The sequence below is a fragment of the Zosterops lateralis genome, assembly GCF_965231275.1.
Source record: "Zosterops lateralis genome assembly, chromosome: 8".
In the NCBI taxonomy this organism is placed as follows: domain Eukaryota; kingdom Metazoa; phylum Chordata; class Aves; order Passeriformes; family Zosteropidae; genus Zosterops; species Zosterops lateralis.
In genome coordinates, this window is record NC_139768.1 from 32,095,080 (window position 1) to 32,117,207 (window position 22,128).

The 22,128-nt window shown below is 47.3% G+C and overlaps 1 protein-coding gene across 1 annotated transcript in view; it reads left to right on the forward strand.

Annotated features, from left to right (window-relative positions):
- Nucleotides 1-2,649: 2,649 nt before the first annotated feature.
- The window catches only part of PTEN (phosphatase and tensin homolog), a 45,254-nt gene continuing 25,775 nt past the window's right edge, over nt 2,650-22,128 (forward strand). The window contains exons 1-2 of the mRNA XM_083866091.1: nt 2,650-2,830; nt 18,314-18,398. Coding sequence (XP_083722217.1) covers nt 2,752-2,830; nt 18,314-18,398 — 164 coding nt within the window. The 5' untranslated portion in view covers nt 2,650-2,751. The remainder of the gene's footprint in view (nt 2,831-18,313; nt 18,399-22,128) is intronic.

The following is a 22,128-nucleotide window of genomic DNA, read 5'->3' on the forward strand; positions in this document are numbered from 1 at the left end:
AATGGCCTCGGGCTGTGCCAAGGGAGGCTCAGGTGGGACATCAGCAGGAATTTCTTCACGGGAAGAAAGGATTTCGATTTGATCAGGCAAGTCGTCCCTGTCGTGCTGCTCCTGCAGGCTTTCATGGTAAAAAAAGGTTCTAATCTTCCAGAGGCTTTTGTTTTTCAGTTCATGTGGACCATTGTGTTCGTTCATTCCTGGAGGAAAATATTTAGGACCCTCCTGGTTTTCTTCCCACTCCTGAAAAAGAAGTGACATCTGTTTTACTGCAATTAAGAAGAAATGCAAACACACACGCACACAAAAAGAAAAGCAGCTCAAAACCTACATTTTGTCACTGCTGTGGTGGAAACCTCTGAAAAAAAAAATCCCATAAATAGTTTTAAAAGATGTAGGGAAGTGCAATTTTTTCAGAAGACACCCAGGGTTGTGGCAATACAGAAGGTGTGGATTATTTGGGGCTCAAATTTATCCACATATTGATGGCTTCTGATCAGGATTGTGACCAACTTCCTTCCCAGAGTCCACATGAGCTTTCCACTCATAGCTCCAGTGAAATGGACTGTCAGGAAGAGAAATGTACTGGGAATCATGGGGTTATACTGGGGGAAAAGGTGTTTGTGGCAGCTCTGTCCCCAAGCCCTTGGCATGCCTTGGATCAAAGGGAATGCTTCCCACCTAAAGAGAGCTCCAGAAGATGGGAACATGAGTTAAAACTCGGACACAGAATGAGTTGGGATGGCTGGGAACCTCAATCCAGCTCATTCCACCCCGTGCCATAGCCAGGGACACCTTCCACTATATCCCAGATTGCTCCAGTCAGGCCTTGGACACTTCCAGGGATCCAAGAGCAGCCAGTTTTACCAGTTTGGGGTTTGCAGTTGGGGAAAATGCGAGTGTGGAAATCGAGGGGAACCTGTGTGCCTGGGAGAGCACAAAGTGCTCTTTGAGGCCAGTGTTGGCACAAGGATAAATAGAGGCAGACCAGTCCCAAATATATTTAGCCTGAAAACCGGGAGAAGGTTCTGGGAACAGCTTTGCAGTGGGAATAGTGGTGGCAGAACATCTCAGGATGCAACTTGATACATTTCTGAAAAGAATAACGTAATAGAGCATTTGCAAAGGATGGAGGCTGCAGCAGCCTGGGAAATCCCTCTACCTGAGGTTCTACTTTATTTTGAGCCCTTAAAGGTCATTTTCAAAACATGAACGGTGCTAATTCCCAAAAAGTTAATGTTCTCAGCTTAGAGTGTGAAGAGCCTTGTACAATGGGGTTTCAAAGAGTTATAAAGACCGATTTAAAGATTTATAGACAAGGCTTTGTCCCTGCCAGGATAACTGTGATCAGTGTGGGAAGGAGAATGGAGTGGGGCAGAAAGCTCCAAGGAATACCACGGCCTGCTGGGCCAGACAGCCTGACCTGGGGGGACTGTCACGTCCCTGTCCCCGAGCTTGGCTACTTCCAGGACATCAGAGGGAATTTCTTCCTGGATAGGGTGGCCAGGCCTTGGCAAGGCCTGCCCAGGGAGTGCCCATGGCTGGAGGTGTCCAGGGAAGGGCTGGAGGTGGCACTCAGTGCTCTGGGCTGGGGACAAGGTGGGCCCCGGGTACAGCACGGGCTCCATGATCCTGGAGGGCTTTTCCAACCCCAATGATTCTGCGATTCCGAGGGCAGCAGGTGGCCCAAACCCCCTTCCCTCCGTGCCCCGGCGGCTGCAGGGGGCGACAGGCGCTCGCTCACCGCGCCCCACGCCAGCCCCGGGGGGCGCGAGGGGAGGGCGGCGAGCCCCCTCAAGACGCCGGGCTGATCCCCCCCGGTCCCTTTCCCCGTGGGGTCGCACCGAGCCCGTTCTTCCTTTTGCCTTCTTCCTGCCCAGCTGTGCTGAGGAGGGAGGAGAGGCGGGCGGTGCCGGGGCTCGGGGGGCTCTGCGGGCTCGGGGCCCCCAGCACCGCCCGGGCCCCTGGCGGCCCCTGACGGCCACTTCCGCCCGCGGGGGAGGCGCCGCCGCCAGCGCCCACGTGACCAGCGCAGCACCGTGCCGTTTCACTTTACCGTCCGTATCCCTCCGCTCGCTGCCCCCCGCCTCCCCCGCTCCCTCCCCGGGGGCGACGGGGGCCGCCGGGCGGAGGGGTACAGACGGCACGCGCAGTGCAATCGGTTTCCCCAGTCCCCCCGGTCCGCCGCTTCTCCGCCGCTCCGGTGGCGGGGTGGGAGGGACTACTTTGTGTGTTGGCGGATGCGTCGCGTGGGCGTGGCGGCGCCGCCCGCCGTCCCTCTCGGAAGCCGCGGCCATGATGGGCGCCCCGCGCCGGCGAGCGCTGCGGGCCGGGGGATGAGCGCGGCTGTGCCGCCCTGAGGAGCCGCCGCCGGGAAGAGCCGAGGGAGCGACCGCCCGGCCCCCGGGGCGGGGAGCGGAGCGGGGCCGGGCCGGGGGCGCGCCCCGCGCCGCTGTCACCATTGCCGGGGCCCGGAGCGCCGCAGAGCTGCTCCCCCCGCCGCCGCCGCGCTCGCCCCAAACACGGCGGCGGCGGCGGCACCGCCCGCAGGGGCTCGGCGCGGCTCCCGACGCGCTCGGAGGAGGAGGAGAAGGAGGAGGAGGAGGAGGGAGCAGCAGCCGGTGCCGCCGCCGGGAGCCGGGCCCGCCCGGGGCTGAGCCGCCGGAGCATCAGCGCCCGGGGCCGCCCGGTGGTGCCTCGCGGCCGCCGCCCGGGCCCTGCGCGCTGCCCCGGAGCGGCCCCCGGCTGCCAGACATGACCGCCATCATCAAAGAGATCGTCAGCAGGAACAAAAGGCGATACCAGGAGGATGGCTTCGACCTGGACCTGACCTGTATCCTCCTCCCGCTCCTGCTCCCGCACGTCCCGCGATTGCATCAGACCCGCGCGGCGTTACCTAACGCGCTGCCCCGGGCCGCTCCGCCGCCGGGGCTCGCCCGGGCCGCCGCGCCCTCCCCCGCCGCCTCGGCCGCCTTTTGTCCGAGCCCGGCAGATTAACGGGAGCTCCAGGATTAACGTCAGCGCTCCTTGCCGGCCGGCCCGCGGCCCCCCCCGGGCCGCCGAGGGGCCGTGCCCCTCTCCCCTCGGCCCCGGAGCCCCTGCCCGCTCCGCTTATCTCCGGCTCTCCTGGTTTTTGGGCTCACGCAGCAAATGCGCCCGACCCGCCGTGATTTGCGTCCACAGCGCTTGCTTTCATTTTTTTTTTAATTATTATTTTATTTTTTTAAATTTAATAACTCGTCTAGAATTGCGATTATAATCATGGCAGGTCTGTGGCTTTCCTCCGGTTGCTTCAGTGGAAGCCTGTGTTCTCTGCCCTGATTTCCAGCCCTCCGCTAAGGCAGAGCTGTACCTTAGGATACAGCAAGGCTCTCCATGACAAGAGGTGGCAATCGCTCCTTCCAAATTAAAAAAAGCATACAATCAAAACCCTTTTTTTTTTTTTTCTTTCTTTTTTTTTTTTTTTTTTCGGTGAGCTGCACGAGGATGTGTCACAAACGAGAGCGCATCGGGTCTCTTCGAGGAGGATTATATAGAATACTTATTGTGGAATAAGTAATTAGCGTGCAGTTGCGGCCGATGAGGCAAAACCCAGTGTGTAGTTTTGGTGGCCTTTGGAACAGATGTGCTGGAGCGGCATCAGGCAGATGTTTAGCTTGGAATGCCCTGCGGGGCTCATGGTGGGTCGGGGCTCTGCTGTGGGCAGGGTCTTGCTCCATGGTGAGGGAAGATCGGTGCTCTGGGAAAGAATTTGGGGCTTTTTTTCACTTAGAAGTTGAAAAAATGAATATTGACAGTAGTGCTTAGAGCTGGACTTCTCCATGTGGAGAGATGTTTCTGTTCTGCAACGGGATTAGGTGGAAATCTGTTGGGTTTTGGAGCAATTGCGTTCAGGTCTGAGCAAGTGCTCCAGATAAATGGAGTTTTTGAGCAGGATCAAAGCTGATAAAAGCTGTAGCTAGTGCAGAGCTCTTGCTTTTGCACTGAGCCTTGGCCTAAAATTTTTGTGGCTTTAAAGCATCCTGAAAGGTTCTGGACTTTAGCCAGTGGCTGCTTAGCTTTTAGTTAAAAACCCCAGCAGCTCTGGTCCATTATTCCTGCATTATATTTGCGATAAAAATACTTTTAGGCCTGGATTTTTAGGTGCTTGCACTTGGTGGTTTTGTTGGTTGTTGGGGTTATGGAAAGAGTTAAGTGGTGGCAAAACCAAAAGGTTTTGCCTTCACAGTTGAAGAGTTTGGTGTTTCAGGTATCTTTGCTCAAATGTGCCCTTGGTAGAGAGAGATATTTTGACCCCAACATTTCTTTTTAAGTGGGCATATGCTCCCAGGAAGAAAACTAGTGACTGCTGAACCTCGACTTTCTTGCTCAGGATTGCCTAATGGTGTTTCAGGTGGAACTGATTGCTTATTTTTAAATTTTATTCTGAGAATTTTGTGTTAAAAAATCAGGCCATGGGCTTGGGCTGGTGATTTCTAAAAGGAGCAGCTAGCTGCAGTTCTGCCATGGAATTTATGGAAAAGATTGTATGGTTTCTTTAATGATAAAAAAAATTGCATAGGAAGAAGTGGGTTTTTTTTTTTTTTTTTGTAGCTGCACATTTTGAACAGATAATTAATGAATGAAGACTTCTGCCTGTGCAGTGCCATGGCTTTGCTTGAAGGCTGATGTTGCTGCAGAAGTGAAAGCTGAATTTTTTTAATCACTTTGTGCAGGCTTCTTTTTACTGGGCTCCAATGGAATTGTCTCTCCCCATTTCTGGTAGCTGGGAAATAACCTATTTATTCCTTACACACATGGATTTGGCTCTCCAGCCGTGTGATATTAAGGAGAAAAAAGAGAAAACGTGAAGCCCAAGCGAGCTGTTCAACAAGGCATGGCAGGAGGACCAGGTGTTAGAGATGCCTGCTTAGTTCAGGGTAGCTGCCTCTGTCCAGCTGAAAGGGAAAGGCAGCCAGGAGCTGGGCAGCCCAGGGATTTGGGCATTGGGCTGGATATGGGAAATGGAGGTCTGGGTTCCTCCTGCAGCTCCAGAGCACTCAGCAGCTGGTGCTCACCTGGGCTGTGGGAGCTGGAGAGGGAATTGCAGTGAATGCAGGTGCTCTGTGCTCTGCCCTTTCTGCTGCCCTTCCTGTCTCGGTGTCCCCTGTGGCCAGAGAGTTTTGGGCATGGATGTTATCCAAAGGCCTTGCAGGAGCTCCTGGGTGGCTAAGGCAGGCTGGGTGAGGTGCTGGAGTGCCAAAATCATTGCTTGGAGTGTGTCAGATGCTTTCAAAAGTGATCTTGATGTCTGTGCAGTGCAGGACATTGTGCTTGGAACTCTCAGTTCCTGAGGAGTTGGTTAAGAATCCTTGTGTGTGCATTGTGAGATTTCAGCAAAGGGAGATAGCATCTTCCCAAAATCAGAGCAAAATGTGGAAATGCGCCTGTGTGCCTTTAAAAACCACACTGCTACTGCTTGTCATCTAATCAGATGTTCTCTCTGAGCAGTCTTTATGCACATCTTGGAAAGAAATATTTTTGGACTTGGAAGAAGAAAGGGTTTTAAAAATGGAGACATTAAATCAGCTGTTTAATTACTTCAGATATTTCTTTCTGGTTTATTTGGGTTTCTAATTAATTTCTGCAGAACTGGATACTTTTTGGTGCCCATGGGTGAGAAGGAAAGTTTGGGTTCACGTCTTTCTTCTCTAATGGTTGCATTTCTTGATGCTGCAAGCACCAGAATGTTTTCTGAGGCACTATGTGTTATTTCAGAAATTGTGCAGCTTGGTGATGCCCCCTTTACTGCAGGGAACACAGAGAGAAAACACTCCCATGCAGCATTGCACGGATTGCCTGTGTTTTAAGAGCTCTGTGTGTAACTGAGTTTAGCAAGTGGGGAAAAAAACGTGTAACTGCTTCTTGTGCCCATCCTGGCTCGGGTTAAACTTTGTCCCCTGTCCCCAGGCCCTGTGGCAGGGGTGAGAACGGGCAGCTAGGCTGAGCCCAGGGCTTGACTGAAGCATGTGGAGCTCGTGACCTACATAGTGGTACAAACTGCAGCAACATTCAGGCGAGATGAGATGTTGGGTGCAGTTTACACGTCTCACACGTCGTTTGTCTCGTGGAATGAAAGGCAGGGAACGCTGAAATTGCAGGAGGAAGCTGCTTAGAATCCCTTACTGCTTTATGCTATTTGCAGTCCTAAAGCTCTTTGCATTTTTAATGAAATTTTAAATTATGGGACTTGACTCAAAATGGCTCAGCTTCCAGGGAAAAAAAAAAAGAAGTGAATTAGTGGCGTGAGGTCCATACCGTGTTTAAAAATAGAGCCCGAGCTGGAAATGCCATTTGTCTAAAAGACTCGGTCTCGTTTTAAAGTTGAAGTTTGTTAGAGGTTTTGTAACAATTTTGTCTTGCACACAAGCACAGGGAGGGTTTAGAAGAAACGAGAAGAGCCCAAATGGCAATGCATTTTATTGGTGGGAAAGTATTTCTTTGTTCTGAAGTAAACCATGTTACTTAGCAGTGTTTAGAGCCCGACAGACTCATTTTGCTTCTGGAGCCTGGGATAATGTTGGGTTTTGGACAAGATTAGTGCCAGTTTTGCTCTGAATTCATCTCAGAAGTCTGTTTGCATAGACAGCACTCCAGAGGCCCTGCTGGCTGGGGACTCATCAGTCTCAGTTCCCTGCTTGTTCCAGGATGTGTTTGATCCCAGGAAGGTTGCTCTTTCTGCACTTTGGAACGGTGAAGGGTTTTGACCTGTCCAGATGGAGAAAGCACGGTGCTGATTGCTTCAAATGTATTCCTGCGTTTTCTCTTCTGGCCTTAGGCATGGGCTGGGTCATTTACTGTTCCTCAGAGCCCAGCAAACCCCAAACCCTGTGACACACTGCCATGGTTGTGAGGATGGGGAGTTGGACAGCTGAAGCCTTCATAGCCCACACTCCAGCAGGTGCTGTGTGGTGCAGTCTCATCCAGAGTCACCCAGCCCCTTCTTGTCCTGCTTTTTCAGTGCACTTGTTCAGAAAGGGACTTAAAAGAAGTCACAAATTACAGCTTGTCTCTTTGCACTTGTTTAAATGTAGTGCAGGATTCTTAGGGAAGTGCTTCATCTTGGATCATCAGGAATTTTCAGTGCATGTGGAGACTGTTTGCACAAGCTAAACTCCAAATTAAAAAATACCTGGCTGTGCACACTGTGGACAGAAGCTGCTGAAGTGGTGGCTGTGTGTTCTCAAGGTGGACAGACAAATGACCCTGCACAGTATTTCTTACAGGGTGACCTCTTAGAAAAAGCCCAGCCAGAGTGATTAATGATTGGAGCCTGGTTTTAAGCTCAGTTGAGTGTGTGAAGTCTTCAGAACGTCCAGAGCTTTGCTGTTAAACGTGAAGAGGGTAATGCTGAATCAAGTGCCAGCTTTGCTAGGACCAGCCCTGGGTGAGAGTGTTTCTTTTTTAAGGAAAAATCTAACTTTCCTCTTGCTTACACTCAGACCAATGAGGGGTTGGCGCATGAGGAGTTGCTTTATGGGGTTTGCTCCACAAGGACAGTTCTGTCACCATTGAGGACTTGTGAAAATCCCACCCCACGTTCACTCTGTGTGGTTGACTGGCCAGCACCAACACTGAGTCCCTCTGGAGTCTTGGAGGATGGTGGATTTTGGAAATGCATCTTTCTAGGAATCTGTGCTAGTCAGGAAAGCCTTTGTGTCCACAGGATCATTCCATCTGCCTTCCACTGACCTGGGAGAGGATGTAGGCTAGTGTGTGGAGCTTATGCAACACTGGAGCTGCTGTTGCTGCTGCAGTGTAATACATGCACAGGGATTAGTTGGCTCTTGATGACTGCTGGGCTGGGGCTGACAGATTTCTTTGGGACAGAATTCCTATTGCTACCCAGTGCTGTACTTTAAGACACCAAGAACTTGCTCGTCTTACCAAAGTGCTCTGGAGCACAGTGACTGCTGTAGAGACAGTGAGTATTGATGTCTTAAAACACTGTGTAGAGGAGTACAGAATTGTCTTAATTTTCTCCCAGAAGAGAGATGGCTGTATTTTCCATTCTCTTCTTTCTAGGTTGGTTTGGACACCTAAGTCCTCTTTGTTGTGGAAGCAGTTGATATAATTTATTCAGTAATAATATGGCTGAAAGGATGTTGTGTTAAAACCCCCCTGTGCTAAAAAGCATAAAGACAAAACTAAACTTCAGGGAGTACAAAGTTGAAATTTTATATGAGAAGCTTCTCTCTACCAGGTTTTCGCTGGTTGTGAATTGCTGAATAGTTCTTTAAATGAAATTATATTTTTAATGGATTCATGTTGTTGCCATATTAATGCTGCATAAGCTGACAAATTATACCTTGGTACCTTAGCCAGAGTCTTCCCCTACAACAGGTTTAAACATGAAAATGGTTGTTGTATAATGATTTAAGGGACAATTGTTGTGTTCTGACAAACTGGAAGAGAAGGGAGGGAATAGGCAGCTGAGCTGTCAAATCCCTTAATTACATTAGAGACCAAAGATACTGTCATTACTCATAACTAACTCCCTTCCAAAGCCCAGCTCCTTTCTAGTTTAGAGCAATTCAGAGCTCTCTGTGATTTTTATTAATTTACTGTGCCTAATACAAGGTGGATGTTGAAGGATAATTTATTGCATGGCTTTTTCAGGGGAGAATATAGGATATAGCCTGGAGTTGTGTATGGTAATTGCTGGATATGCCCTGTGCCTCATCTTAAATCCTAGGGGAGGTGTGGGCTCCTTTGATTTGGCACTTGGGTGAAGGTTTTTTGGGATTAAAGCTGTGAAAGTTTGTGCTTTCCTGTGAGGTATTGGAATGGTGATTTCTGGGCTGTAAGAAGGGAATTTGTTTGGAAATGTGTTGCCCTGTAGAGCAGGATGTCTTCTGAGACATGGATTATTTGTGGGTGGTTGACTCTGCTTTGGGTTCCCTTGATTTTTTGGATGTGTCTTAGGCCCAGGTTGATACTTCAGATGTAAACAAATCCTTGTTACAGTTTCTAATTCAAGGCAGCATCTTCTTTGCTCCTGTCGTCATCTGCCTCCTTTGCTGTCTTGCCTGTGAGGCCCTGGAAAAAAAAAAAAGGGCATTTTTGTAGAATGGAAGTAAATAATTGTGCAATTAGGCCCTGTATCATGCTGCATAAATCTAGGTTATTTTAATAACGATTCTTAGGCAATGGAGCTCAAGTGGTGGCTCTGTGATTCAAATGGTAATTGACTGTGCAGCTAAAAAAATTAAACTCAACTGCTCTGTGTTTGGGATGATGACTATTGCAAAAGCTGGCATTGTTCCCTTTAAAGATGAACTCCCAGCTCCACAGCCCCAGCGTGCAGCAGTGCAGAAAAACTGCTTAATATCCAGTTTTTTGTAGTGAAGTGCTTAAGAAATGTCTTTATAAACTTAATTCTGCCTTTGTGGAGCTGTAGTATAATAGCTTTTAATTGCATGATTAATTTTCTTAGAGGCCTCTGCTTAATTCATGGCATTGCCTGAGTATTTATCGTGTTACAACTGAAGAGTTGTGTATTTTCTGTTCTTTCATTCCTTGTGTGGGTGAGTTAGAGAAGTAATGTCCTTTTTTATGCTAACATTTAGGGGAGGGAAACACCAGATCTCATTCAGATAAAATTATCTACTTGGGGCTTACTGCTTGAGGAATGGTTTATTAGAATGCCTTGTGTCTTGTTTTGCCATTCACCTTTATGTTCATTTGATCCTCATCCCACACATTAAGGTTTGACAACTCCATGCAAACCCTATTTTTTGTAGTTTCTGTTCTGTGAAGGTTTTTAGCGTGCTGTATTTGTCCTCCAGCCCAACAGCTATTTTAAATTCCCTTGTCTCTGAAAGTTTTGGATGTTCTTTCAGGCTTGCAAAAAGTTGAGTCTGAGCCATTTTTCACTTCCTGTCAGTAAATATCAAAGTAGTGACTCTTCTGTGCTGGCTTCTCTTTACTGAATAAAATTCCTGTGTTTTTCTGGGGGTGTTTGAGGTTAGGACATGCTCAAGTCCACAGAGGTGGTTCAGGGAGATCCTGCAAAGTGGGGTGATGTGCTGGGAACACACAGTGACATCTCAGCTCTGCTTGACAGAGCTCATGCTGAGTTGGGTTGGTGGTTAAAACAGGTCAGTTTGGCACTTAAAAGCCCAAATTGACATGTGGGAGTCCAGCTTCTCACAGCACTGATTCCTCTGGAGAGGATCTGCTCAGTCCCTTCTTGCCTTGTACACACCGGGATGTGGCACCCGATGCTCTGGTGAGGATCAGTCGCAGATTGGATTTGATGATCCCAGAGGATTTTCGAACCTCAGTGATCCTGGTATTGTGCACCGTTGTCCTTGGGCCACTGTGTGTTCTTGCATCTTGTTGGGATGCCAGGCTGGCTGTGGAAAGATGGGATGTCTCTTCAAATGTCAGCAAGAACAAAAGAACTTTCTTTACTGGACCTCTGCATCTTTCCCTCAGGAAATCTGTTGGGATTGTAGGTCTGGGCTTGGGGTTGAGTTAGGGAGTTGAGGCCCAATCTCTGCCTTCACGGCTGGAGAGTTCTGTCAAGCTTGGTATCAGTAATACAGAGTCTGGTGCATCATTTGTTATGTTCCTGTTTGCTCTTAGCTCTTTCTGAATGGGCAGAGCAGCTTTTCTCTGTCCTTTAATATGGTCAGCTATTACAGAGGTCTTTCATGAGTTGGAAGGGATTCACAAGGATCATCAAAGTCCAGCTCCTGGCCTTGCACAGGACACCCCAACAATCCCTGTGCTAAGAGCATTGTCCAAACACTTCTTGCAGCTCTGCACAAGAGCTCATGTTTCCTTTACTCTCTGCATGCTTTTGTATCTTTATTTATGATTCCAGACCGTTTTGAAATGGAAGTTTCAGGTGTCTTTTTCTCAGCCTTTGTCAGTACAAGCTGTTCTTTAGAGCAGCCATCATCTTTCATGCCTTCGTTACCATTTTTTCTATTTATGCTCCGAGGTTCTGTGGGATTTCCGCCCCCCAATTTTAATGTGACCCCCGTTAGCTCTTCAGCAGAGCTGAATGGCTGAGAGTTCCTGGATACATTTCTACACCTCACAGATGAAGGGAGAGACTCTTGCTCTGGGAAGACTTCCCAAATGCAATATACCAAGCAGGCCCAGTAGTGAGTTGTGGGTGTAGACAGCCTGGCATTATCCTCTTGAGGCATCTTCTGATTTATTTCTTTATGTTCTGGGAATTAGAGTTCCCCTCCAGACCTGTCAGCTCCACAACCTCATGTGGACAGGTTTGCCTTCTGGATATGAAGGAGTTGCATTTATTCCTTCTCTGGGTTGTTGTATTTAAATGCAGGCTGAAAGCTTAAAAAACTAAAAAAATGGGGAAAAAAGAGTCCTTGTTGGGATATGGAGCATCAAGGGGTTAAATGCATTTATTCTAAACGACAAAATGTTTCAGCCACATCTGAGTTGGTCCCTTTGCTTGTTCTTTAAGGCACAGATGGTAGAGTTGACAAGTGCAGCTGGCTGGCTCCAAGGAATCCTCCTTTGCTCTGAAGAACTTTCTTCCTGTTCATTTCCTCTATACTTCCTGATGATACAGGCTCAGAGAAAAATACTAAACTTATTTTGCATTTCATGCTGGCTAATGGAAACGCTGCCCATTAAATAAAGAAGGCACTCATGGGTACAGCTTAAACAGCATGTATGTCAGGAGAGTCTTCTAGATTTGTCTGGGAATATTTTCCTATGTCACTTTCTTTTTTGTTGGTGGGATGCTGTCAAGCAAATGGCACTAATAAGAGCTTGGCCATTTGTCAGGGCTCTTAAATCTGTTTGAGGATGGAGTGTGGACACTTCTTGTAACACTCTCCCTGTAGCTCCAGGCTGTCAAGCTGTTGAACAGTATGAACAGAGCTGTTTTTTTTCCTCCCTCGCTGTTGCTCCGTGGACTTGTTTAAGGTGGAGTTAAAGGGCCAGAGGTCAGCGGGCAGACGTTCCGTGGCCAGCAGCCCCAGCTGTGCCGCCAGACCGCCCCACACGGCTCCTGCAGCCGCAGTGCCTGAAAACTGCAGGCAAATTCAGACAACAAAGCAACTTTGGGAGACTTCAAAGCCTCTCTGTGCCTCCGCTCCGGGGCTGTGCTGTCAAACAGGACCTGGCAGTGACAGCCTGGCCGCCCCGCCGGTGGCCGTGTCCCTTCCCAGGCAGGAGGGTGAGGGCTGACAGGAGCAGAGCTGGCAGCAGATGAGGAGTGGGCTGCTGGGGAGCAGATTAAAGCAAGGCCAAACCTCCCCTGCCTGAACTGGAAGTGAGAATTAGCATTCCTGGCAGTTGTGAAGCTTTTTTTCAGGCTGTGGGTTCCCCAATTTAAGTCTGTTCTTTGTTAAATGGAACTCCTCTTTGGGAGCTGGAAGCTTAGAGTTGGGAGGAATGGACTGTTGTTTTATTTGCAGGTGTCAGGTTCGGAGTGTACAGTGAGGTTTCTGGCTCCAGAGCACAGCTTGAACAACCCCATCATTCACAGCTTCAGGAACACTCAGCTTCTTTGAAATTTCCATTCTGAAGAAAGATGAAATCTAATGCTTGGTAGGTCTTCCTGAAGCCTTTGATTCACAGAATCCCAAAATGATTTGGGCTGGAAGGAACTGAAAAACTCCTCCCCCTTCCATGGGCAGGGACACCTTCCATGATCCCTGGTCTCTCCAAGCCCATTCCATCCTGACATTGGACATTCCATAGATCGAGGGGCAGCCACAGCTTCTCTTGCCTCTGCCAGGGCCTCCCCACCTTCCTGGGAAAGAATTTCTTCCCAGTATCCTGTATAAACCTATTGTCTGTCAGTGGGAAGCCATTCCCTCTTCTCATTTTGTTCCAGGCCCTTGTAAATAATATTTGTAAAATTGCGAAGGGCTTTGAGTTTTAAAGTTCTTTTTCGTTTGTGTTTTGATGTAAAACCTGTCTCAGTCTTGGGTTTAAAAAGTAAAGCTGTGTGTCAGTTCTGAAGCACTGCATGCTCTGGCCTGCCTGTAAAATAGGAGATGAGGTCATTTTCTCTCTGTTTTTCTGTTATAGCCACTTTAATGAGTGGAGTGAGGATCAGGGGTTAGATACTTGGAAATACAGAACTTCATAAAATCACTCAGACATTCTAATGATGTTATAGTTACTAATTGACAATGTTGATCATTGCAGGAAAAGCTGCAGCTGTTGGTTTTTGCAGCTTCCTTGTGACTGTTTAAGAATTAAGAATTGGTAAATATTTTGCTATGCTTTTTTGGCCACCTTCCATTATTAGGAAAAAGTCTGAATTTGTGATCAAAATCAGTTACAGGACCAACATGAGTAATTTACTTTTATATTTCCACGTATGTAAGAAATTGCAAGTGTATACTGCATATTCTTTAATTTGGTCTTGGCATAATGTGAATATATAGACAGCTATTTTTGAAAGTGATTATAACAGCTGATTTGCATAATGATCCAGGATTTTTCTCATAGCAACTGGAAAGACTGTCATCTTCAGCAATGTGGGAATGATTTCAGGCTTTAAGGAGAGTGTTTTGTTCAATCTGTGAGCAGCATTATAGCAAAGGCATTTCTGAAGTGGCACATGGATTATTTGCATTGGTCTGGTTTTAGCATTGTCAAAGCATTGTTGTAGCATTGGGTGATTTAACAGATAATTGGGTGTTGTGGTTTAAGGTTCCCTGGGCACAGCACAGTCTTGGCTCCTTTGGAAGTGGGGTTCTGTAGCTGGTGATGAGAACTGGAGTGGAGGACAGTGTTCTGGTGTTCTGCCTTTGTGTCCTGGGGCAGTAGAGTACAGAAAAGCTGTAAAGCTGCCAGAGAGTGACCAAAGGAGGGACACGGGGATGGGGAATGGTCTGCAGGGGCCACATGAGGGACAGCTGGGGGCACTGGGTTTGTTCAGCTGGAGGAGACTGAGCTCAGACCTCACCAAGGGCTGCAGCTCCAATCTCTGCTCTGTGACAGGGACAGCACCCAGGGAACAGCTGGAGCTGTGCCAGGAGAGTTTAGGTTGGATCTTAGGGAAAGGTTCATCCCAAGAGGGTGCTGGCACTGCCCAGGCTCCCCAGGAAATGGGCACGGCCCCGAGGCTGCCAGAGCTCCAGGGGAGTTTGGACACCACTCCAGGGGTGCCCAGGGTGGGATTGTTGGGGTGTCTGGACTGGGTGATCCTTGGGGATCTCTTCCAGCTTAGGATATTTGTGGTCCTGTGATCATGAGTCTGTCCGTGGTAATTTTTTTTTATTATCAGCACTAACTAAAATCCCAGCTTCCATGTTTACAAGACTGAGAAAGGCATGAGTACTTTAAAAACTGTTAGCACCATTTTTGGGAATGAGTATCTTAGGAAAGAGCTACTTTGGCAAAATGTGGTGGGATTTATTTTATGCTATTTAGAAAGCCCATTTCAAATCCTTGTGGAGCCTTGTGGGTTCCTTCCAACTTAGGATATCCTATGATCCTATGAAATTTTGGTATTTACACCACTTTTGTTGACTTTGTTTTCATATGTGTTGAGCAGGCTCAGTAAATGACTGAGGCTTTTTCCATTTTTGTTTTCCTGTCTTTTTTTTAAAAAAAGCGTGGAATTGATAATGAGTTTGTTGCACATTTTAAATGATCAGTTCTCCCAGATTTCTAAAATTAGCAGTATGATTACCAATTTCATGATGACTCAGAGTTCTTCCTTTGAATGGAAGCCCAGCTTCCCAAGCTCCTGTGTAAGAAATCTCTTGGTAGTGAATATCTTAATTTCAGCTTTGGAAATCAATGTTAAATGAAGTGAGGTGTGAAAAGGTGTGAGCTGTTGAGTGTGGCTGGTGAGAGCAGAGCCTGCTGAAGGTGATGCTCAGTGGATGGTTGCTCCTGAACTGGTCCTTGCAGTGAGCAGGGGCTGTCCCTGTCCCTGAAGAGGAGTTTCATTCTCCATCATGGGGATAAAAACAGGCTGGGAGGGATGCAGGACCAGCCATCCCTTTCATTTGCTGCAGATCTTGGGGTATCTTTTCATAGGATGGGTGGAAGAAGTTGGCTTTGTGACAGCTTTTCCATTTAAATGATGAAACTTCTGTCTCTAGGGCTGAACTGGATGATCCCTGTGGGTCCCTGCCAGCTCAGGATATGTAATGGTTCTGCATCTCTCACTGTGCTGTCAGGAGCACGGATTGAAAAGACCCCAAATTCTCTTTCTCAAGAGTGAGAATGGGTTTGTCCTGGCTGCTCCCTGCTTTCCCTGGGAGCAGATGGAGCCTGGTGCCTGGAAGGGCGTCGCTGGGGCCGTGTCCTTTGGCACCAGCCCTGTGCAGACATCAGGGTGAGTCAGCAGTGGCTGGGAACTGCATTCCAGTCTAATGCTTTGAGATAATCACTGAGGTGCTTCAGGACGATTATATTTAGGTGGGGGAGACATTGGCTTGCCTGTTTAAAAAAAAAAATCATATTTTTCTAAAAACAACCTTTCATCCCCATTAGGCTCACTGTTGGATATTTAATTTTGAGCAACACGTGGGTTTTTGTGCTGTCAGGTTGCAAAGCCCTAGAGCACACAAAACACTTCTAGTGAATCAGCATCACAGGCTCACAGGATAGTTGGGGTTGGAAGGGACCTCTGGAGATCATCCAGTCCTACTCCCTCTCCAGGCAGGGTCACCTGGAGCAGGTGACACAGGAGCACTTCCAGGTGGGCTTGGAATGAATCCAGAGAGAGAGACTTTACAGCCACCCCAGGTAGCTGTTCCAGTGCTCTGTTACCCTCCAGGGAAGTTGTTCTTCCTCATGTTGAGGTGGCCTGAGTAAATAGTCATATATTCCCCCCTACACACCCCATTTGAAATATTTTTTCATTGTCTTTCCTTACTGGCATATTGGGGAACACCTTTTACAATTCCCACCTTTGATTTAAAAAGTAAAAATAATTGTGGTGGTCACAGAGTGACGGAACGGTTTAAGGGATATTAAAGCCCATGCAGTGCCACGGGCAGGGACAGCTTCCACCATCCCAGGCTGCTCCAGGCCCTGTCCAGCCTGGCCTGGGGCACTGCCAGGGGCAATGCACGGATCAGCTTGAGCTTCCCAGTGATTCCTGGTTGACAAGGTGGTGATCGGTCGGGGCCGGACGCCTGATTCTAGAGGGCTTTCCCAGGGCTGCTAGATGCTGTGGGCCAGTCCTGCAGCAGTTTAGGAGCAGGAATGGCTGTGCCCTTGAGCAAGGGAGGGGAGCGGGGAGAGCCGGGAATCGCGCTTCCAACAGCCTGGGAGTGCCCCGCTTATTTTGGAACTTTTTATCTCACTGTGCCTGCGTGTTTGGAGGCTTTGGTGTTTGGAGCAGTGTGTGAGCAGGCTGGGAACGCTGCTAAGATGTTCTGTTCCCTTGGCTGGGGGGGTGTGTCTGCCTCGCTCCCATCTTGCACCAGCTGGGAATCCTGGAAAGTGTCTCCTGTCTCAGCCCCTCGGAGAGGAGAAGCATCTGAACATCAACCACAGGCTGCAGTGCCTGAAAAAACGTAGGAAAGCTCATGATTGCTGATAGAAATGTGAGCAAGTCACAATTGAGTGAAGTTTGGGCATCTGTCCCATGCATGATACTGTAGCTGAAACTGAGTTTTGTTTTGATGTGTCAAAATGAAACTGTTTTCCCCTTGTTGGGCTTGTCTTCTACCAGAAGTGCTGCGGAAAGGAGACTGAAACAGTGGATTATTTTGCTGTAGTAATTTATAGTCTGTGTAGCCCTGCTGCTCAGAACAGGATGCATGAGGATGGGCTTTGGAGGGTAAATGCTGGAACTGGGAGTAGGGAGAAATTAGACTGAAATTGGGAAGGAGGAGGGAATGATGAGGTGCATTAGCCAGGTAATTCACAGTTAATATAATATAGAACCAGTTTTTTCTGCTTATGGCAAGGAATAACTGACAAAACAGTGAAGACATTGCTAATTATATGGCACCTTTTGCTAATTAAAGAGGTGTGAACTGCTTGCTGAGTAAAATAGATCAGAGAGAAATTCAAAATTTGTGATTTGAGGTTATCCCAAGCTCTGTAAGTTAATCACTCTAATGTTTGAGGGGCTTTTTTTTTCCCAGTATGTGTTTTTTTTAGTGTTTGGGCAAGTACGGAATAAACTGGAAACCAGACACAAACCTGTTTCGGTGTCTGTATTTAAAGCAGCCACAAATATTTATTTGGCTTACTCCAAAGCTTTTTCGTATTTTTCTCTTTGTCTATACAAATGATCTGTTGAATGGCCCGAGCAGACCAATGTCTATTAATACTTGGATTACAGCACAGTAAATGTTAATTTTTTTTTTCAAGAGTACAAAACATTATTTCCGTGTATTGAGTTCCTAATGTTTTTCTGAAGCCTTGCAGTTAATGGTGTCAATGCAGAACTCAGTCTGTGCTGCTCTGAGGACTTGTGGGAATTTTGCAAGGGTGGAGTAAAGTAGTTTGTGTCCTACTTCAGCCTTTTCTTCGTGTACAAGTAACTGGAATTTTAATATCTTGGAAGCCGATGCAGCGTCTCCCATTCTGATGTGATTATTCTTTGGAGCTTTGGTATATTTTGACCATGAAAATAAAAATGAGCCTTAAAAGGGTGCTGTAATTTAGGTTGAGAGGGCCCTCTGGAAATCACCTCCTCCAGCCCCCCTTTTTTAAAGCAGGGCCAACTTCAAACATATCATGCTTTGTTCTTGCTCCTTCTAAAATTAGTTTGAGGAGGAGTATGTTAATGTGGCAGGGTAGGGGCTGTTTCGAGCTGCTGCTTTCATTTCTGGTTCGCTTTTCAACTGAGCTTTTTCACTACATTATCATTTCTAATAATGTTTTAAACTTGGGAGGACTTTCTTTTCTGAAACTGTGTTTAAAAAGAAATCCATATATCATTTCGCCACAGGGAAAATAAATACCAGTAATTTTCTAGCAGTTGTGAGTTCTTTACTCTACATCAGCTCTAAATGTAAACTTAACATTTTCTTATTTGCCCTTTTTCCTTAGCATTGATTTGTTTGGGAGGTACTTTTCTCAAGTTGTTTTATCCTGGCTTGCTTTTGGCAAGTGAATTGCAGGTAGTTCAGAATAAGAAATAAGAATATTTGTTCAGAGGTGGGTAGCTGTTGGGGTTTTTTTGATAAGCAAGGTATATAATCCTTTTCATGTCTGCACATTCCCACCTAGTGCATGCAGTCTCTTGAGTTGTTGCTCTGATTTGGGTACAGCTACACATTTGATTAATATCCATTTAATGCTTTTGTAGACATTTCACATGCTTTATAAACATTTCCATAACTTGCATATTCAGATATTTATCCAAACATAATTGCTATGGGCTTTCCTGCGGAGAGGCTTGAAGGAGTGTACCGGAACAACATTGATGATGTAGTAAGGTAAGGCTTTATTTTTCTTTTCCTTAACTTATAAAACTTGGAATAATCTTTTCTACACTCATTTGTGTCCTGCTGAGGAAAGGCTGTGTGTTCTGACTTGTAGAAATGCTGAGATTTTTTTGCATCTTGTAGGTGTTGCCTTAATAGCTTTCATGAAAAATACTGGAAACAAAAAATGTCCAGGCTGTTGTTCTGGGTTGGTCTAGAATGCACATAACCTGCTTTTTTAGTGTGAAAAATTGACTTCAGTAAGTTGTGTTGGAGTAGAAAAAGGTTATTTATTTATAGAAAAACATCAGTCCATGCCTCTCTTCAGTGTCAAGAGTTTCCTCAGGTGACTGATAGTATTTTGGGATAAGTTTGCCCTTATCCTTTCTTCTGTGGATAAATGAAGTGCTTGATAAGGAAATTTTGATTTCAAATAGTACATATAGGTGACTTTAAATAAAGGCTTTTACATTTGGTTGTGTTGAGTAATTATGGACAAGGAGAAAGAGAACCTAAAATCTGCTACTGCTGGTAAAAAAAACCCCTATAGGTTGTCATTTTTGATTTCAGATAAAGTCATTACTCTGAACTGCTGGCTACAATTGAGGAAGAGGTGGGGAGTGTTGTAGGAACATTGGTGTAATTCATTTAGTTAAATCCCTACCTGGAGAGTGTGAGAGGGTGCATTGTACATTAAAAACTAAACACTTGGTAGAAGCTGCCGAAAGTTTGTGGGTTTGGGATTAAAAGTTTTGATTTTTTTAGAGATTGTTTGAAGTCATGAGCTCAGTAGCTCTGAGAGACTCGGCCTTTGGGGTGGGGGATCATGCAGGAAGGTTTTCAGGGAAGGTGGAGGATGTGTCTGGGCAAGGAGATGCTTTTCCCAGCTGTGAGGTGCCATGAGGAGTGTCTCAGAATTGTGCAAAGCATTCCCATACAGCATCCTTGTGTCTGAGCTGGAGAGAAATGGATTTGATGGATGGATGGATGGATGGAGCACTCAGGGGATACAGGACTGGCTGGATGGCTGCAGGCAAAGCCTTGTGGGCAGCAGCTTGTGGTCCCTGTGGAGATCAGTGACAGGCAGGGTCTCTGAGGGGCTGGTGCTGCTCAGCAGCTCTGTGGGTGACACTGACAGTGGCATTGAGGCACCCTCAGTGGTGACACCAAGCTGTGTGCCTCAGTCACACGCTGGAGGGAGGGGATGGATCCAGGGGCACCTAGACAGGCTGGGGGGCTGAGCCTGCACCGGCCTCATGGAGTCCAGAGAGTAAAGTGCAAGTTTTACACCCCAGGATCAATCCAGGCTGAGGATGAGCAGCTGGATCAGCCCTGGGAGAAGGAGCTGGGGGTGCTGGGGGTGAGAGCTGGGACCCAGAACCCCCCGTGCCCTGTGCTGAGCCCCAGCATGAGCAGCAGGGGAGGGGGGATTCTGCCCCTCTGCCCCTGGGCTCAGGTGAGACCCCACCTGGAATTCTGGTGCTTCCAACAGAAGGAGGATGTGGAACTCCTGGAGCAAGTCCAGAGATGCCACTAAGTTGCCAATAGGGCTGGAGACATGGCAGAGGTGGCACTGGATGGGCTTTAAGGTCTTTTCCCACCTAAACTATTCTGGGATTCCATGATTCTGCAGTTGTTGGCAGGCAGAGCTAGGGCTGCTGGAATTCCCGTGGGGATTGTATCCAGGTTGATGCAGAAGTGAGCTAAGCTCCTCAGTTCCCACATCACCCTCACCTGGCAGTCAGGGTGTGGAGGCCATGGCTCCCTGCACAGCTGCACTCAGCTGGGCTCCAGGGGCTTGGTTTTGCATGTTCCACTGTCATGACGAAAATCAGCATCCACAAATAGCACTGAGAGTGTCAGAGCTGGGGCTGACCTGGCTGGGGGAAGTGCAGTGCCTGCATTCTCTACTGCCTTGGGGAGGAGTCATGGCTCCATCAGAGCTGGGCAGGTCAGTAAGGGTCAGTGCAGCAGGCAGGAAACACTCGTGGAGACGGAATGTGTATGGATTGTTAACAGAGGGAGGAGTTGTGTTCTCTAATTCACACAAGAAAACATTACTTGGAGAGGTTGGGGCTGCCCCTGGATCCCTGGAAGTGTCCAAGGCCAGGCTGGACTTTGGGGCTTGGAGCACCTTGGGACAGTGGAAGGTGTCCTTGACATGGCAGGGATGGAACTGCTGGATGGGCTTTAAGGTCCCTCCCAACCCACAAACTCCAGCCAGCTTCCTTTCCCAGCAGTCAGAGGCACCTTTTCATGAAGCTGATGGAATATCCAGTCCCTGATGAACTCCACCTTTGAAAATTGTAGGATAGGGGCAAAAACTGGACTTTGGATAAATCACAGAATGGTTTAGGTTGGAGAGTTTTTAAAGATTATCTCCTTCCACCCTTTCCATGGGCAGGGACACCTTCCACTGTCCCAGGCTGCTCCAAGCCCTAAAGTCCAGCCTTAGACACTGTCCTAAAGTGGTCTTGGAAACTTCCAGAGATCCAGGGGCAGCCACAGCTGCTCTGGGCACCCTGTGCCAGGGCCTGCCCACCCTCACAGCCAAGAATTTCTTCCCAGTATCTAATCTAACATGGGAATAATATAAATAAATATTGATAGACAGGAGTCTTTGAAGGCCTTCTTCCATTCACAGCTTTGATTTCAGTAGCTTCTGGATGAAGGAAAATACATTCTAGTGGTTGAGTAGGTAGATATGTGTAAATTGGATTTTAGTACTGGAATGCCTATATAATTATTAAGCTGTCCATAAACACTGATCAAAAGGAGCAGTGATCACCTAAAAGCATCATCAACCAAATTAAGATAAGCAGAGATGTAAATTAAGTGGCTTCAGGGAACTGGATGCTCAACTATTATTACATTTATTGCCGTCTCTTTTTAAACAAGAAGAAAATGTGATCATGCATTCTGCATGTTGCAGTCCTCATCTGCTCCAGTCATTTTTTTTATTGGGGAGTTTTTTCCCAAGTGCTTTTTATGCAAAAATTCAAGGTGCTCGAGTTCCCAAGCAGTTGGTCTGGAGCCAGGAGCCAGGATCCAGCAGTGGGCTTTTTCTGAATAGCTGGTACCTTGACAAATTCCAGGCTAATGCTGGATGAGAAGTACAACCTGCACTGCTGGCTGTCTCCTGTGACTGACATTTGGAGAGGTTTTGGATGGAGTTTTGTCCTTAAAAAAAAACAAATCATTGCCTGGAAGCTTATACTCGCTGTGTGGCTATTCCTGGAAAAGCAGAGCCAGCTCTCCTCACTCTGCAGTTTGTGTTAACAAGCAGGAACATCTCCTGAAACAAATCTCCGTGTCCACCATCTTCCTGAGGCTCTCCAAGGCTGCCAACGAGGGCACCAGTGGAGCCGTGGCAGTTTTTTCCTGATGCACTCAGAGTTTCACACTTGGTGCTGCACAAGGAACTCACATCTGTTCCCATTTTAGTGCAGGCCTTTAACCACAGGGCTGTTCTAGGTTCTTCTGGAATATTACAACTGATAACCAGAGCTTGTTTTTGCTTGAGCTTTCCAGGATTTTAGCAGCTAGTGTTTCTTTTCTATTTGAACAGCATGTTCTGTCATGGCTAATTAAATTCCTTCTGCCTGATGTGCAGATACACACTGTTGATGATGTTAAGTGTAAACATTTGCATGTTATTTCTTCTTGCACATTGCCAGGTGACACATCATATATAATCACAGCAATTCTGATGAATCATGCTTGCAGTTTGGCTTGCTGAGGC